Source organism: Urtica dioica, chromosome 4, assembly GCF_054948205.1.
Source record: "Urtica dioica subsp. dioica isolate 48M chromosome 4, U.dioica_male_clone48M_v1_H2, whole genome shotgun sequence".
In the NCBI taxonomy this organism is placed as follows: Eukaryota; Viridiplantae; Streptophyta; class Magnoliopsida; order Rosales; family Urticaceae; genus Urtica; species Urtica dioica.
Genome location: NC_142759.1, coordinates 21,890,861 through 21,908,129, shown reverse-complemented (window position 1 = coordinate 21,908,129; position 17,269 = coordinate 21,890,861). Strand labels below are relative to the sequence as shown.

The window sequence follows — 17,269 nt, the reverse complement described above, 5'->3', positions numbered from 1 at the left end:
GCTTACCAAAGTCTCGGCGTAGTGTACGGTGACCTAAGCATTTCGCTGCTATATGTCTACACGAGCACTTTCGCCGAAGATATCAAACACTCTGAGACCAACGAAGAGATTTACGGTGCTCTCTCTTTCGTCTTTTGGACTCTAACGGTCATCCCTCTCTTCAAGTACGTCTTCGTCGTCCTCAGAGCCCATGACAATGGTGAAGGTAAGTAAGCCAGTAAAAAAAAATTAGTTGCTAGCTCTTGTGACTGATGAGAGACTCGTACGTGATTATATTTCTAAGTGTTGGTTTTGGTGGTTATATAGGTGGGACTTTTGCTCTGTATTCGCTCATATGCAGACACGCGAAAGTGAGCCTTTTGCCGAACAGACAAGCCTCGGATGAGTCCTTGTCCACTTATAAGCTCGATCAACATATATTAATTCTGGCTGAGATATGTTGGAATTTGGGGCTTTTGGATTTTTGTGATGTTTTTATGGATTGACGTTAGTTTTGATTGTTGAGGTTCTGATTAAACTCGAATTGTTTGATGAGTTTTGTTCATTATTGAACAAAAGAAAAAAGGGCAAACTAGCAACGTAGCCATTTTGAAACGTGTTTTTTAAGATCTAGTCCACGTTTGGTAAATTTTGTAATCTAGACATTTACTGAAATTTACGACTATGAAATATCGAATATACCCTTATGTGGTTTGAATAAGAAAAACTAAACACTAGCCAACGTTTCAACCAACCCATTTAAAAAGTCAACTTCGTCAATTAAGAAATCTATAATAGGTGCTTGAGATTGAAATTTGAAATATTTGGAATGCAGTAATGAAACGTAATCTGCAACTATAATATAGGAAATAAAATAAATATTGATTATATCAATAAACATAGAATCAGACATGTAAAAGTGGAAAACAATTATTAGTCTAATTTTTTTTTACAATAAACCAAAATAAATATTTTTTTTAATCTCATATTGCATTTTTTTCCTGGGTTTTTGAGATACTTATGTTCTTTATCTGTTGATGTATTTTTTGAATTTTTCTTAGGTATTTTTGAATTTTTAGTTCGGTAGAATGGAAACAGTTCATAGTTAATGTGTGTTAATTTTTGTTAATTTATAAACTACTAACTTTATTTTTGTAAATTTTAGTTTATTTTCTTTACCAAACTTATCTCTTTCAACTTTATCAAATGCATAATATCTCATAATGAGAACACGAAGAGTGTAAAGCATAAATATTGAATATGAAAAACAAATATATAAACATCATATATTTTTTACCAAAAAAAAACTTATTAAGAAGATGATAATAATACACAGACAACAACGATAAATACAAAATAATGTCAAGGATGTACAACAAATACACGAAAATAAGCTAAAATAAATCGGAAACACCCAACCCACAACTAATCTTCACCACACATAACGCCACGATGAACTCCAGCCTCCTCCGTCTTGTGCGACGACTGAGAAGCGCCAAGACTAAATCCTTAAAAACAGGCTACAAAAAATAAAAACAGACATGAATAAACCAAAATAAATCTGAAGCACCCAACCCACAACAAATCTCTGCCACACACAACATATGGCGATATTGAAATAAACCAAAATATACGAAAATTAAGCAGTGTAATTACTTACATTAGGGTTCATCAATAAGTTTGCTATTACATTCCGAATCAGTTTACACACGATGAATTTTCTGAATCTCCGTCACACACAACAAAGGAAACTCTAACTTTTCATCTTCAATTTCAAACCAATCATAGAGCGTTTAATTACCTTGATCAAGAAGAGTCCAATTTGTTCAACTCTCAAGAAGAACAAAACAACTCCGACAAATGTTCATCGGGAAGTTGTCGACATCAACCTGACCAAAAAGAGTTTGATTCTTCAGAGCAATCTTCTCCGTCGTTCGAAACAATACTTGATTCAGTCAAAGAAAACTGAGAACCATTCATGATGCTCTTTCGAATATATCTGTGAAACAATATATTCAGCGTGAATAAGATGTAACATATGTTAAATATTACTTATTTTTAAAAAAAAAACCAAAATAAACAATTCTTACCAATGACAATGCGTTAATATTTCTTCAACACTAGAAAAACAATGGTAAGGAACATTCAGAGAAAAGGCGAAACTGAACAATTCAAATTTTGAATAACGTAACAAAATGATCCAGTGAATAAATGTGAGCGATATATTTCAAATTTTTAGCTTTAAAATCGAAAACAAATCTAATCCCTAAAAAATGGGATAATCTTCCAACTAAAATGAACAACTCTGATGAAACGTTGATAAATTCTCCATTCCATTAAATGTGGCTACAAAAAAGGAAGGTCAACTTATCATGATTCAATAACGTTAATAAATATAATTAATACACGGAATATATTGATATCACCGAATATATAAAACCGAATATAACAAAATCAGCTACAAACCCAAGTTTCAAACGTGGGTTAGTATTTTTTGAAACCAAACCAAGGCTAATATAGTAAATACAATCTTACAAAAATATGACACGTCATCAAATTTGGCTAGATTCGAAAATTAAACGAAACGTTGGCTAGTTTACAATTGCAACGTTTGATGTGGCTTAGATCGACTAATTTTTCAAGAAAAAAATGCAGAGAAGAAAAGAAGAAGAAGAAGAAAGGAGAGAGAGAGAGAGAGAGAGAGAGAGAGAAAGAAATATTTAATTATTTAATCTGATAATAATATTTAAATATTAAAAGTATTTAGAATATTGCCACGTCATCAAAAAGTTAAATTTAACGTCCAAATACTGACGGAAGTGGCAAGTTGTAACACGTGTTTAAGTTCTGAGATTAGTTTTACAACATTTCTGAGTCCAGGGGGTGAAACGTAATCGAGGTACGAGTCCAGGGGTAAAAAAGAAATTAATTCTTAAATCAATCATCATCATTATTTTTTTAGAATGCGGTACCTATTACATCACTAACAATCTATAAATTCACAATGAAACACAATGAATTGTAAGTTTAATTATCAGCTTTTATTCATAAAAAAAAATAATAATAATAAAAAAAATAAAAAAAATAAAAAAAAATTTATCATCTTTTATATTATTTTCTTAATAGTGTTCTTTTATGCTGAGACTAGTATTTTGTTCTATTTGTAACTAGGCTTATTTATACTGTGTTTGAAAAAAAAAAAAACTTGGGTAAGACTAAAGACAATTGCTTAAGTTATTAACAGTAATTCTAATTATTAATAGGTCCATTAGATATATATATATATATATATATATATATATATATATAGCCATATTTACACTTTTAGATTGCTATTTAGCCAACTTTTAATGAATATTTAGTAAATAATCATAATGTTTTCTATTTATATGTAAATATATATTTGAATTTGAAAATGTGTTCATTAGGAAAATAGTCAATTTAAACATTTGAGATTACTAGATAGCCAACGTTTGTTAAATATTAAATAAATAACCAATTTCATATATTTACAAAGGTAAATCTTAAGTAAATAGTCATTGCCATATATTAAGTAACGTCATCATTTATGGTTATTTACCTAAGATTTACCAAACGTTGGCTATTTAGCAATATCAAATATTTAAATTCGCTATTTTCCTAATTTTTTGTTTGAAAATTTATGGTTATTTACATGCTGCCGCGTAATCATTGTGGCTATTTACTAAATATTAACTAAAAAATAGCTAACTAACATTTTAAAATTTTAAATATGGCTAGTTTGCAAATTACTTGTTATATATATATATATATATATATATATATATATATATAATATTCAGTTTATTCTATTCTATTTTTATATTGTAAGTCAAGTTTCCTATATTCAAGTTTGTAAGTTTAATATGTAAGTGCTTCTGTTCTAAATCATTATTGTATTGCTGTTGTTATTAATATTAATTTATTAAGATTCTCTTCAAATTATGACTATTGATTATATGGTAAAAAGATTAATAGTATGGCCATAGACGTTTGAATAAAAAAAAATAAGGAATATTGTGCTTGAAACTTATTGTGTTTATCTGAGTATTTTTATTTTAAAATGATTTCTGGCTCCGTACCTGCTTACAACTACGAACTCGTCTCCATCATGCACACCAACATCGGTAGACTCGGTCTCTAATGAAGGTTATTTTTCTTCTTATTTTTATGTTTCAATAATCGAATTTTCTACCACCAGATCTTAGGATAATATGAGTTTAAATTTCATTCTTTAAATTTGAACCTTAGATCTAAAATATGGTTTTTTTTTTTTTTGTGGATTTTAGTCGCGCAAGTTCTTCTAGAATGCAATCGGCGGCAAGTAGTGGTACGTGTTACCTAAAACGAATGGTTGCGTTAGATCTAATTCTTAAAATTTTCATTTGAGCTTAATTTTTATAATTCAAGTCTTTATGAATTTTTTTTTTATCAATATATTCATGTGCGTAGCTTTTTATCAACCAAAAAAAAATTACAAAAGAAAAATCTAATTTATCCTTACCTAAAATTCATAATTCATATTTAAACAAATAATAATAAAAATAACAAAAAATTAGCAAAATAGCCAACTTAAACATTTGACATTGCTGAATAGCCAACGTTTCATAAATCCCTTATTTATAGTAACTGTTTTTGAAATTACGAGTAATTGATTTTCAAATTTTGAAAGTATCCATTTATTTGTTATTATTTTATATCAGTGGATATTAACAGGCGTCGTCTGTAAGTATTTGTAATTTTATGTAAATAGTTGTAAGTAATTGTAAATAGTTGTACATAATAGTGTAAATATTTGTTTATTTTGCAATGACAAAATCAATATATCGTAAATAGTCAATAGATTCAAATAATTAACACTCATTTACTTTAAAATTATAATTTTTGGAAAAACGTAATCCCAACTTTTGGAACGTTTCGTCAATCTATAAAATTTATGACTAGCTATTAATCCACGTAATCTCATTAAATGCTAATCAAGAGTGATTTATTCTTTAAATTAACCGAATAATTCAATTTTAAAACTAAACTGCCTAAAATAAAAAGATTTAAATGGCTTAATTGCCTACACGCAATATACCAATATTCAATCAAATATCATATACCATTAAAGACTAAATCCACGTAATCCCATAATTAAAACCAATCAATAGGGATTGATTCTTTAGATTGACGTATAATTCAAATTTAAAATTAAACTACCTAATGTATTATTTTCATTTACTGTCAAAAATTAAATTGAAAACCAATTAAAGTTGCCGAAATTAAAATTCAATTTAAAAGAAAAAAATTTCCCAATTATAGTGCTTATTACGATTAAAGCTATTTACAACTGATTACACTTTTATTTACAACTATTTACAGCTGAATACACTATTATTTACAATATTTACAACTGATTACACAAGAAAAATTCTGAGAAGACATAAACTTAGCAATATTTACACTATTATTTACAATTATTTACAAATTTTATACATATTTACAACTGATTTGGACACATCAATGACTATCTAGAGAGACTCAAATCCACAGCCTTATCAGCTTCCTCAATCCTGTAGCCACAAACACACATAAAATAATAATATTTTCTCAAGCGATTAACAAAAACGGAAGCGATTAACAAGAATATTGGACCGATTAACAATTTCACAATAAAAAATACCAATAACCATAGATCGTATTTTACCGATTTACAAAACTAATAAGTTTTTAAAAAAAATTGTGGCGAAAAAGAGAAGAAAAAAAAACTTATTTGCTATCGCCTTCGTGCTTCCTTTTTTTTCTTTGAAATGTAATGAAGTCAAAATAGGCATTGCCTATGATTTTTTATTTGTTCAATTAATGTTCTCGATTCGCGCACTCTATACCGATTTATTTGGTTAATTTTGTTTATTTAACATTTAAACAAATTGGTTTGGGCGGGAATGATATTATAGGTATTTGTGTAAAATTACGCTTGTAAATAAAATGTAGTGGCTATTTACCTAAAATTTATGAAACGTTGGCTATTTAGCAATACCAAACGTTTAAATTGGCTATTTCCCTAATGAACCCTAAAAATAATATAATAGAAAACAATTAAGAAATTTTTCAGCCAAACAAATAATAACAACATAAGGGCGCTCTAGCAACGTAGCCAATTTCAAATGTGGTTTTAAGGATCTTACCAACGTTTGGTAAATTTTGTAATCTAACCATTTACTGAAATAAACAAATATTAAAAGATAAAAATACCCTTCATTAAATATACAATTACCATATATAAATAAATTATCAAAATAAAAAAAAATAAATGACAAAACAAAAGTCTTCTTTTTAACGATACAAAAATATGTAAAAATAAAATATATATTGAGATCTTGACGATCAGACTAGCAAAAAAATATCGAAAGTTGCGTCATAGTCTCATAAATTATTCATGTTGGGTTTTTGCAACAAATTTATCGACATTAACACAAATCAACTCAATTCACCGATATTAACATAAAAATTTTAAGAGAGCGATTGACCAAACAAAAATAACAACACAAAGTGTTTGCTAAAAAAATAAAAACAAAAACTGTATAATTACATAGATAATTTTCACACACATAATTAAAGGTTATTGATAGGAAACAATTAAGAAGGGAATAAAATTAACAAAAAATAACTTTATTTATCAATAATTCACGAAAAAAATTAACGTTAATTATCAAGATAATTGATAAAAATTTACGAAAATTAACAAAAATTTATCTGCACTTGACCGCCTCTCTATACCGCTGCTGATATTCCCTTCTTCGTCGGCGGAAAAGTGGGCGGCTTTGCCTCTGCATTCCCGCTCCGAAGCTTCGGCACCAACGAAAGAAATCAGAGCTTTCTACACTGGAGATGGAGGCGACGGCAAAATCTAAGCGAGAGGTAGAGTCGGCAAAGAGGATTCCGGGAGAGGATTGGATACCGAAGACGATGACACTCCGATTTGTCGGAGCATTAGCGAGGAAGGCTCGCCAAGTCAAAATTTTCCGGATTTGGAAGCCGACGTTGGGGTGAGGGGAGCGTAGCCGGCCGACAAGTCGGGGAGGTAGGCGGCGCAACGGACAAATGAGGTGTTGCGCGTGGCGCCGAGAGTGGAGACAAAACCCGGAGCTGCCATTTATGGTGGTATGTGAGTTGTCGCAGAGGGGGCTACGAAACTTGACTTTCTCTGAAGGTACCGTCAAACTAGAGACAATTTATCGAGGAGAGAGAGAGAGAGAGAGAGAGAGAGAGAGAGAGGAATCAAATAAAAAAGAAAGAGCATCTAATAATAAATGAAAATAAATAAATATCTACTTAAATTAGTCAATCAGTTATATATGGTTTTTTTCCATACGTCCATCAGACATTTTAAATGGTGGTTCAAGATTACACTTGGCATTAAAATTTTGCTTGCATTGCCACGTACGCAAAATTGATTATTTTTCAAACTCATCTAAACGTTGGCTATTTTGCAATCACCATATTTCGCGTGGCTTATTCCGTATAATTTTTCATAAAATAAAAATAAAGTGGATTGTGTAAGATCTTTCTTTTGAGAAAAGAGGTCTCCGACCTTAGATATCATTGGGCATTTCTGCCAAAACCCTCTCTTGTAAGTCAAGAGGGGGTAAAGAGTTCCAAATTACATCCGTATCAAAAGAAAATGGCATTCTTGGCAAGGTTGTGAGCTAGCATATTATAAATACGAGGAATAAAAACGAACTCACAACAACAAAAATCATCAATCATACTTAAATTATCCGCCAAAATAAGACCAACATCGATCGCCGGAGTCGCTCTCGAGTCGATGCATTTAACCACCGTCTCACAATCCGATTGCACCACCACCCTTCTGAGACTCCGGGCACGGGCTTCTTCCAAACCCCGCCGGATCGCCATCGCTTCCGTAATCAAGGGACTAAAGCATCGGCAAAGAGGAGCACTATAGGAGAGAAGGACAATCCCAAAAGAGTTTCGGAAGATACTCCCACATCACAAGTCTTGCCACTCTTCCAATCGCCGCATCTACGCTTATGGCCGTCGGGGCCAACGAGGGCTACGGAGAGGGGCTGCCCGCACGGTTTTCGGAGAACCGCAAACTTGACGGAAGTCGCCGAGGTACCCGATGGCATTGTTTATGAGATCGGGAAGAGATTCTGCCGGAGAGTGGTGGATCCTTAAAAAGTAACCAAAACCAGGCTCCTTCCGTGTACACAGAACTTTGGAATTATAGGATAGTATGTCACCGCCATTTGAATCCGATTATTTTGTGGGTCCCAAATTATGCATTTGCAACTTGCAAGTATTCAAACCTAAATGTCTTACCAAAAAAAAAAGTATTTATTCAAACCCAAAATATATGCTCTGCGTGTAACATGAATTGCAATAAATTGGCTGTACGTGGACCACGGCAGATTGAGACCGGATTTCAATTTAACGAAAGTGATTTAAATAAATATTACCACAAATAGCTATTTCCTGTGGTGGAAAAATGTCTCTTTTTTAAGTTGTCGTTGTATGTTTTATATTCAATATAAAAAAATTAGACACGGCAACTAAAATTGATGAGAGAAGAAAATAATATAATTTAAACATAAAGGAGGTGCGATTGTCTACATATTAATATATTATGTACATAATCATACATACCCAAAATTTTCATTACATAGAATGTCACGTAATCGCCGAATATGCAAAATAAACAGCTAAGACCATCCATCCCTCTCTTACTTTACTTCACCACCTAGCCTAATATTAACAAAATTGAAGGATGTCTCTAAAATATAATAAGCATTAGTAAAACAAAAATAAAATATAATAAAGAAAAAGAAGATCCAAACAGTTTTTAAAAAAGGCCTTGATAAAACGACCAACTTTTGAAGCGTCCCCACAGAAACGACACCACCACCGAATGTCTAATAGCCGTCCAGTTCACTCGCGGGACCCACCGTACTCGCCCCCTCGCCGTCCGATCGTCAACGATGGTCGAGAAATTATCGTTCGAGACAAGTACACCTTGCTCTGTATCACCGTCTTGCCGATCCTGAAACCAGGAATTACCGTAAATGCCACTTGCGATTCCGACTCAGCCAAAACCTCCTCGTCCTTGTTGTTAATCCACGACGAGGACGATGAGGAGTGGGACGGCGAGGGGTAATAATCCTCTGCGACGCTCTCCATGTATACCTCGGAGAATCGGCAACCAGGCGAGACCTGAAAAGCCGAGGCCTCAGGTTCGAACGCGAAAGCAAGGCAGTGGAGGAGCCAAACCCTCCGCGCCATCTCCGAGAAGGATCGGAAGAGCTCGGATGACTCGAGGCCGTCGCTGGAGAAATCTCCTGCGAGGACGAGCGTACGGACGTCAAGGCTTCCGGTGAGAGAGAGCTCCATCTTCGGGTGGACGAGCTTCGAGTATTTGTTCCTGACGAAGCTCGAGAATCCTGACCTAGGTTTCGCCGTCAGATACTCTTTCGCCGTCCTCGCCGATTTAACCTCCACGAATCTCGCGAAGAATCTCTCCCTCCGCCGCCGCTTCTCCTCCTCTGTCTCCGGCTCCGATGACGATCTCGAAACCCTCGCGCTGTGGAAATTGGGGAAACAGAAACCTTCGAAGATCTCCCTGGAGACGAACGACTCCACGGCGAAATTCCGGTGGTCTTCCCGCCAGAAAACCGCCTCCGGCTGAATCGTCCTCGCCACGGCGTTCAGATCCCAACCAGACGACCTCATTCCGTCCCAGATCGTCCTGGTGAAGCCTCGGATCGATCTCGCGGCGTGACGGAGCACGGCGGCGAAATGGACGGAACTCAGGCCGGAGAAATGGAGGTTGTCAAGGAGAGTGGAGATCTGACCGCTCTGGTTCAGCTTTTTCTCCATCAATTTATTACTTACGTTTAGATCTTCGAGCTTCTCTCTGAGGGAAGCGAGTTCGGTCTCTTTGAGCCTGGCTTGATACTCTAGCTTCCTCGCCGTGGTCTCGTAAGTCTTCAACAAGCTCTTCTGCTCCTGAATCTCGGCCTTGGCAAGAGCGATCTCCGGCGAAGGATCGAACTGCTTCTTCAGGTAACACCGCTTCAGCTCCGACAAGCTTTTCAGTTCTGCGACCACCGTCTCGTCGGCGGACTGAATTCCATCGGCGTCGTACGGCGTCTGAGCGAGCTGGAGCTCCGCGTAGGCGGACTTCACCGACGAGACTCCGGCGAAAAGCTTCGCGAGGACCGCCTCTTCGTCCTCCGACGGTGGCTTGGCTCGCCGAAGCTCGCGTGGAGGCTTTTTTCTAGGCTTTGATTTTCCGTCGGCCGGAGAGATACCGGCAGTCCCGGCGGCGGAACGGAGGTTGAGGACCTTGGCGATTGTCCTGGCGAGCTTGCTCTTGTGTGGCGGGTTAAGCGCCGAGGGTTTTACAGAATCCATATCTGAGGCAATTGAAGCACTGTAAAGAAGTTTATATGCTGATGATAATTATAAAATTAGTAATAATTAAGTCGAGAGCATACGAAAGTTGAAAAGAGCCGTTGAACGCAACTTTCAGAAGAAAATATATATATGTATATATATATATATTCCCATATATATATAGGGTTTATGTAATGATGACTTATTATAGCGTGTTAAAGAAAAAGGCCAAAGTGTGTTTTTTTTTTCTTGCTATGGCTTTGGCTTTAAACGCTTAGACCGAGGACATTTATGGAGGAATGGAAAATTCTCTTTGTTTTAGTGGATTCTTTCACTTCATCTTTTAGCATGACTTGAATTATATATATCGAAATAGTGAGTGAAGAAATAAAGAGACAGGAAAAAAGAAGCTGCTGCGAAGAAAAGAAAAAAAAGATTCAATGGGACGAACAATGCTCAAAAGACGCGTCCAAGGTTCTTCCGAATTTCATATCGATCACCTCGATATGTGTTTTTATATTCGAGTGAATAAATTTGTGTTATAATAAGAATAAGAATAATAATAATAATCAAGCATATACATGCATGTTGGGGGTATTATTCTATACATATGGGCTATGGCAGTGATTATGTTGATGGAATTATTTATTCCCACTCTCAGGACAGCTCTTTTCTTGATGACGTTTAATTTTGATCCACAACAAACACCTCTCTTAAAAATAAAAATAAAAAAAGAGTGCGTTTTCTTGTTTTTGCTTCCAAAAGTCTTGTAACTATGACAACTAAAGTGGTCCAATTTTTACACTCGACTGATCTGTGTCTGTTTCTTCTGGTTTTTTATTTTATATTTCTGCCCAAATTAGTCCTATTAGGCAGGCTCTAGAGATTCTTGAAACAAAGAAAAAAACAACATAACAAAAAAAAATGTAAGGGAATATGGGAATAAACAAAAAAACGCCTAGGAAGCAACCACAACAATAGAAAAGATGAATTAATAAAATGACATATCACACCGCTTCATTAATCAAATACTTTCAATTGTATTCCTCGCTATTTCCAAAAGGAAAAAATCAATATAAATGTTGCATAAGACGAAACACACTATGCATGGCTGTTCAAAAAGGAAAACAACTAGGTCCCCACATTGTCAGACTAAAAATATTTCTCTACAAGAACAATGCACATAACAAAAAATAAATAAAAAATTGATTCACAAGCATTTTTTTTTATAATAGTACCTACCTACCAAGAACCCAAATTTTTCCTCGTTCGATTCCCTTAAATCATACTTAAAATCCTTAATGCAGAAATCTAATGCAAAACACACTTGGCTAAAAAACTGTTTAAAGATGAAATATTTATATAGAAAATAAATAAATAAAGGATAACGTCCTTTAGATTCCTTGGGCTACTCACTCACTAAGAGCAGTAGATAAAGTAAAACTATAGGACCCGCCTTTGTCAGCAACTATGGACAAATTTTTTTTTTCTTTTTCCTTTTTTCCATGGAAACTTAAGCATGTGACCAAATTTCTCTTACCGTACAGCTTATATTATTCCCCACTTTGGTCACGAAAGAAATAGAAAAAAAGAAAATACACAATATCACGTGAAATACTGGATTACATAGGACCCTGTAAATCACATTCACATGCAATCCAATCTATTTGTACCATCTATCAAAATCAGAAATACATATTTGTGCGACATTGACACTCGCAAGTTAACTAATTTCCAAAACTAGCATTAAAATCATTGTTCACTATCCCCCCGAATCCTAATTTTGTCTTAAACTATAACTATATGTAAATCACATAGGAACAAGTTCTAATTCCTATATCCACATTCTTGCCACTAGAATGCCAAATATAATACATGCGAACACCATTGTTGTTTGGCATGGTAAATTTTTTATAATTAAAAAAAAAAGTCACCAGTTCTTAAATTGTACGTATTCATAACAATAATGTCACTTTATGATTATAAATTACCAACTACTTAATTGTGTCTCTGAAGAGTCTAACACACGATGTATCCACTCACTCTCTTGAAACTTGGAAAATAAAAAAAATAATAAATGCGTATCGAAATCTAATCTTAAATTTTACTATTAGAAATCTCTTCCATCTAATCTTAGTTTAGTAGTGTTGGGATTAAGTCGCAGTAAAAATATGTGACAACTTAAACCGACTCAATTACGATATTTTCGAACTGTCCCTTTCAAATATAAAATAAACTCTGCCACTTATAGAAAATAACATAAAGCGCCGATTTAAAGCCACGTCTTTTGGTGGGTCCTACGATATCAACTACAGTGACCGGTCAATTTGATCCTAGGACCCGAATAGCGCGGCTAAAACAAGACCCATTCACACTATGGTTCGAGGTTTATTAAGAATCCGAAAACAATCTCAGCCGTTGATCTAATATCTTTTCGATGAAAGCGGGACCGACTGCTTCGAGTTATACGGTGGACGTGCGCGCAGGTGATGAGAACCCGCGTAAATCTAAGCTCACACACCAACACCATCATCACGGTATTGCTGACCCAATGACAAAACTGGTGACGATATATTACAAATAACGAGCGATTGAGTCGTACCTTTCTGAAAATATCGCGATATACCGAGCCACGACGACTGTCAAATTCTCGTCATCGAATGCGTGAATCTCAAGGAAACACCGAGAAAAGAAAACGACGACAAGCGACCACACAACCGTGAGAAGAAGGATATGAAGATTGTGTCGTTTTTCCTCTTTGCTTTTGCTCTGGCTCTGATACACATAAAACACAAAACCCAGCTTATTAGATTAACTTTACTAATCGAAATACAAAACATCAATACAAAAACATTAAACTGAAAATACAGAAGTGGGCTTAATACAATAGTCAAAAGGAAATCTCGTTGAATCTTACGAAGCAGCAAAATGACGCTGAAAACCCCTTTTCACAATTCCAGTTTCGACATACTATATATATATATATATACACATATATAAACTCTTTAGTAAATCAATACACTAAAAACATCTGTTATTAATTTATCAGTCTTTCAATGTAAATATAGAAAGTACTTACTTGGGGTTCTGGGTATAACAATGGAAAGGGAATATAAAATCCTTTTGACCTTCGATAGTTCTATCTAGTTTTGGCTGGTCTTCGATTGGGAAAGATTGCAGTTGCACAATCCAATGAAAGAAATGGGATATCGAGTATCGACGTTGACAAAGACTCGGAGACTAGAGAGAATTAATTAGGAGAGAGCTCTCGACGGGACACAGAACGATAAACAGAGCTAGAAATTGGAATGGAGAGAGAGGTGATGTTGTGAAAGATGAAAAAGGACACGTAAGAAACAAAAGGTCATTGGGAATCGAAAAGCCCTTAGCAGGTACTGGTCAATTTTCTGCAATTTGATTAAGTTTACGATTTTACCCTGCTCATTACTTGTGTGTGTCGCGGAGAGTTTGAGGGGCATATGTGATAATACAGGTGGTAGTTAAGGTGTGTTTATTGTAATAGAAGGGCAGATCTGACGTACGACGCAGCTGAAATCTTTGGGAGATGAACGGCTGCGATTTGTTCAGAGCAAAAAAAAATGGAACGGTTGCGATTTGTGGAAACAAATGTTACACTTATCTAAAATCTAAATACGAAAATTCAGCTAATCTAAATTAACTTTTTATTGATATTTTTAGTTAAATTAATCTAAATTCATCCAGATTTTGGTTGTTGATGCATCGTTTAATTATCGTTACGACACACTAACCAGGGTCGCTATGATGCTCACAGTGAGACGTAGTCTATATCCTGAAGTGGTCATGGACTTCTGGGTTGTATTATCGGGGTTGTGGCTCATTCGTTAATGGCTACTTGAGGATGCCAGAACACCTATATCTTAGGGATTCAGGATATTATATGAGCGGAAAGTGATTCACATATACGGAATCTAACCTTCCTGAAAGAAAGTCAATGTCCGTTCACTCACCTCAGGGTTGATTTTCAGAATCGATTGATTATGCACACTTTCGTAGTAAGTATCTTTCGCTGGGTAAGCAATGATGCTTAGAGCATCTTTAATGGTTTAGCTAAATGTATTAGCTCTATTTGCCACATAGATTTTTCTAGAGCTAAATAGTTAAGAAACTAGCTTAATAGAGCCAATTTGTTTAGATTTGCTTAGGTAAATCAATAACCAATATGCAAAAACAATGGTTAAGCAACTAGCTAAACATTTTTGATATTTACAAGCAAATCCCTACAATTGTTAAGCAAGAAACCATTAAAGATGCTCTTAGGGCTCATATGTATCAAGAAATGTATAACAGAATAATTGACATTTTCCCGGTACGAGTTGAACCTGGAGAATTAAGCTCATGAACTGACCACATCAATGGTCACTCTTACGATGAGTAAAATATACTTCTAGTAATAAGAAGAGTGTAGTCTTGGCTCATTTTGTGGAGTGTCACCAAGATTGACGAATGGTTTAAATAAGATAAAAGACTTTTTCGTCTATTTTTAATCAGGTTTGTAGGAGCTTCTGTTACTAGGTCCATAGTCCCGAGTCGGCTCTGATAAAAATGAATAAGAACTCTCAAGTAATAATAAGATTTATTGTTTAGAAGCTCACAGTTGTAAATTGTCTTAGCAACATTCATTCAGAAATTTGTCTATTTACCGAATTAAATATTTATTGTGAAATTAATTATTTATTGTTTGAACAAGTATTTAATTAATTAAATTTTAAGTTGAGCCTCATGGACACCGTAAAATTTGAAAATTCCTAGGCCCAGTACCCCTATGTTGGCCGTCTACTAGGGTTTAAATATTCTATATTCTCTATTTGATTAGTTGCTAGATTTATGAAAAAGAAATCAGTTAACTAAATAAATAAGAGACAGGATAATAATGGTTGAGATATTCTCTCTCTATTAAATAAGGAAATAAGATATTGTCATTTATTTTCTCTCATAATTAATTTCCTAATTTATATGAGAGAATAATGGTTGAGATATTCTCTCTCCATTAAATAAGGAAATAAGATAATGTCATTTATTCACTCTCACGGATAATTTCATAATATTTAGGAGAATAATAATGGTTGAAATATTTTCTACATTAAATAAGGAAATAAGATATTATCCTTATTATTCTCAAATATCTAGATTCCTTATATTTATGAAAAAAATAAGGAAATATAATATCATAGATATTGATATGATAGATGAGAGAAAAGTAGGATTTGTAGTCAAGATTCAATAGTTCATACTTAACGACAAATATGAACGAATATAGGAGAATAATGAAACCCTAATGGCTGTCTAAAATATCTCCATCCTACCACTATAAATAGGAGTCATGGAGAACACAAAAAGACACACGTGTGATACACAAAAAACAAGAGGAAAAATTCGACCTCACTCTCCTGTGGTGGCCGATTTCTCTCTCTCTCTCTCTCTCTCTCTCTCTCTCTCTCTCTTTCACTCTCTCTCTATCTCCCTTGGAATTCGTGATTCCAATCCCAAAAACACGACATGACTCAAACTCCTAAATCTGTAGTCGTTGTGAGATAACGAGAGAGCCCACACTTTATTCTTATTTCGGAGATTACGACTTAGAAGATTACGGTGTCATCCCATTGTAAATCCAAACGACGACAGTCCAGTCGTCGTTCCCGAAAATTCAAGACCGGAGAACAAAACTCAAAGATCGAGTAACTAGAGCTCAAAATTGGATCTTGAAGAACTCGATTGGAAGTTTTCGTGGTTGAACCCAAACTCATATGTGTTATAATATTCCCTTCATCTATTATAAATTGGTTGCGTAAATTGCTCTCTAGTGTTTACTACTCATTTAAACAAATATGGATCATATAATCGTATGATTAATTAGCTAGATAGCGTAATTATTTATATTTTGCACGGTTATAGGGATATGTATTCTCAATAAAGGTATTTCACTAACAATTTGGTGTCGGAGCGATTGTTCATGACCGATACCAACATGTTTAATCCCCAACAGTGAGCTACTATGCAGAGTAAGTCCTAGATGTGCAGTGCCTTTCAAGTAACGAATGAGTCTTTTAGCTGCATGCCAATGAACTTCAGTTGGTTTGTGCATGAATTAACACAACATGTTGAATGCAAAGTTGATGTTCGGCCTTGTAATAGTGCAGTAATGTAAACTCCCGACTATACTTCGATATTTTGTTGGATCCTATAATGGAGCCCCGTGAGTGGCAGATAATATTGGAGAGTGATCATCGGTGTTGCACACGCTTTGGAGTCCGAGAGCTCAACTTTTCGAAGTACTTCATTGACATGCTTTGTTTGAGTGAGATGAAGTTGAGACGCAGTCGGGGTTACTTCAATACCCAAAAAGAACTTCAGTTGGCCGAGATCTTTCAATGCAAATTCTGAGTGAAGATCCTTGACTAACAAGTCAATGAGATTGTCGTTGTTGCCCGTAATGATGATGTCATCAATGTATGCCAGTAAGATTAGCTGTGTATTGTCAGATATGAAGACAAACATGGATGTACTAGCTCGCGATTGATTGAAACCCCACTGTAGTAGTGCATATGTGCTACAATACATGTATATATATTCACAAAAATGGATAGGGAATAATATAACTAAAGTGATTTAAAAACAAAAAAAGATAAAGAGTGACTGATATTTGTGTACATGGTAGTTTTTTCCATTTATATTTAGTTAGTTAACTAAATTGAAACTTAAGTTTTGCTAATCTTTGTATATATTACAAAAAAGCAATTAATCAAAATAAACGAATCGATTTGACATAATTAACTCAATCAAAGATGAAAAATAAAAATAACTAAATATTTAACTTCAAAATTTTATAACTCAT

At 34.4% G+C, this 17,269-nt stretch overlaps 1 protein-coding gene across 3 annotated transcripts; it reads right to left on the bottom strand.

The window, feature by feature from the left end:
• Positions 1-8,646: 8,646 nt before the first annotated feature.
• LOC149401207 (protein GRAVITROPIC IN THE LIGHT 1-like) lies at positions 8,647-13,728 on the bottom strand. 3 transcript variants are annotated; one of them, XM_089612060.1, is made up of 3 exons: positions 13,475-13,728; positions 12,998-13,170; positions 8,647-10,432 (listed from the first exon to the last, which is right to left on the bottom strand). In XM_089612060.1, the coding sequence occupies exon 3, from the start codon at positions 10,411-10,413 to the stop codon at positions 8,932-8,934; it is 1,482 nt and encodes a 493-aa protein (XP_089468186.1). In that variant the 5' UTR covers positions 10,414-10,432; positions 12,998-13,170; positions 13,475-13,728; the 3' UTR covers positions 8,647-8,931. The 3 variants fall into 3 exon arrangements, with proteins under 3 accessions (XP_089468186.1, XP_089468187.1, XP_089468188.1); XM_089612061.1 differs by having other exon boundaries at positions 8,647-10,415; XM_089612062.1 differs by lacking the exons at positions 12,998-13,170; positions 13,475-13,728 and adding an exon at positions 10,497-10,788 and having other exon boundaries at positions 8,647-10,415.
• Between the last annotated feature and the right edge of the window lie 3,541 nt (positions 13,729-17,269).

Coding starts and splice junctions, on each gene's coding strand:
- LOC149401207 (XM_089612060.1), bottom strand. CDS start 10,413: ATGGATTCTGTAAAACCCTCGGCGCTTAACCCGCCACACAAGAGCAAG.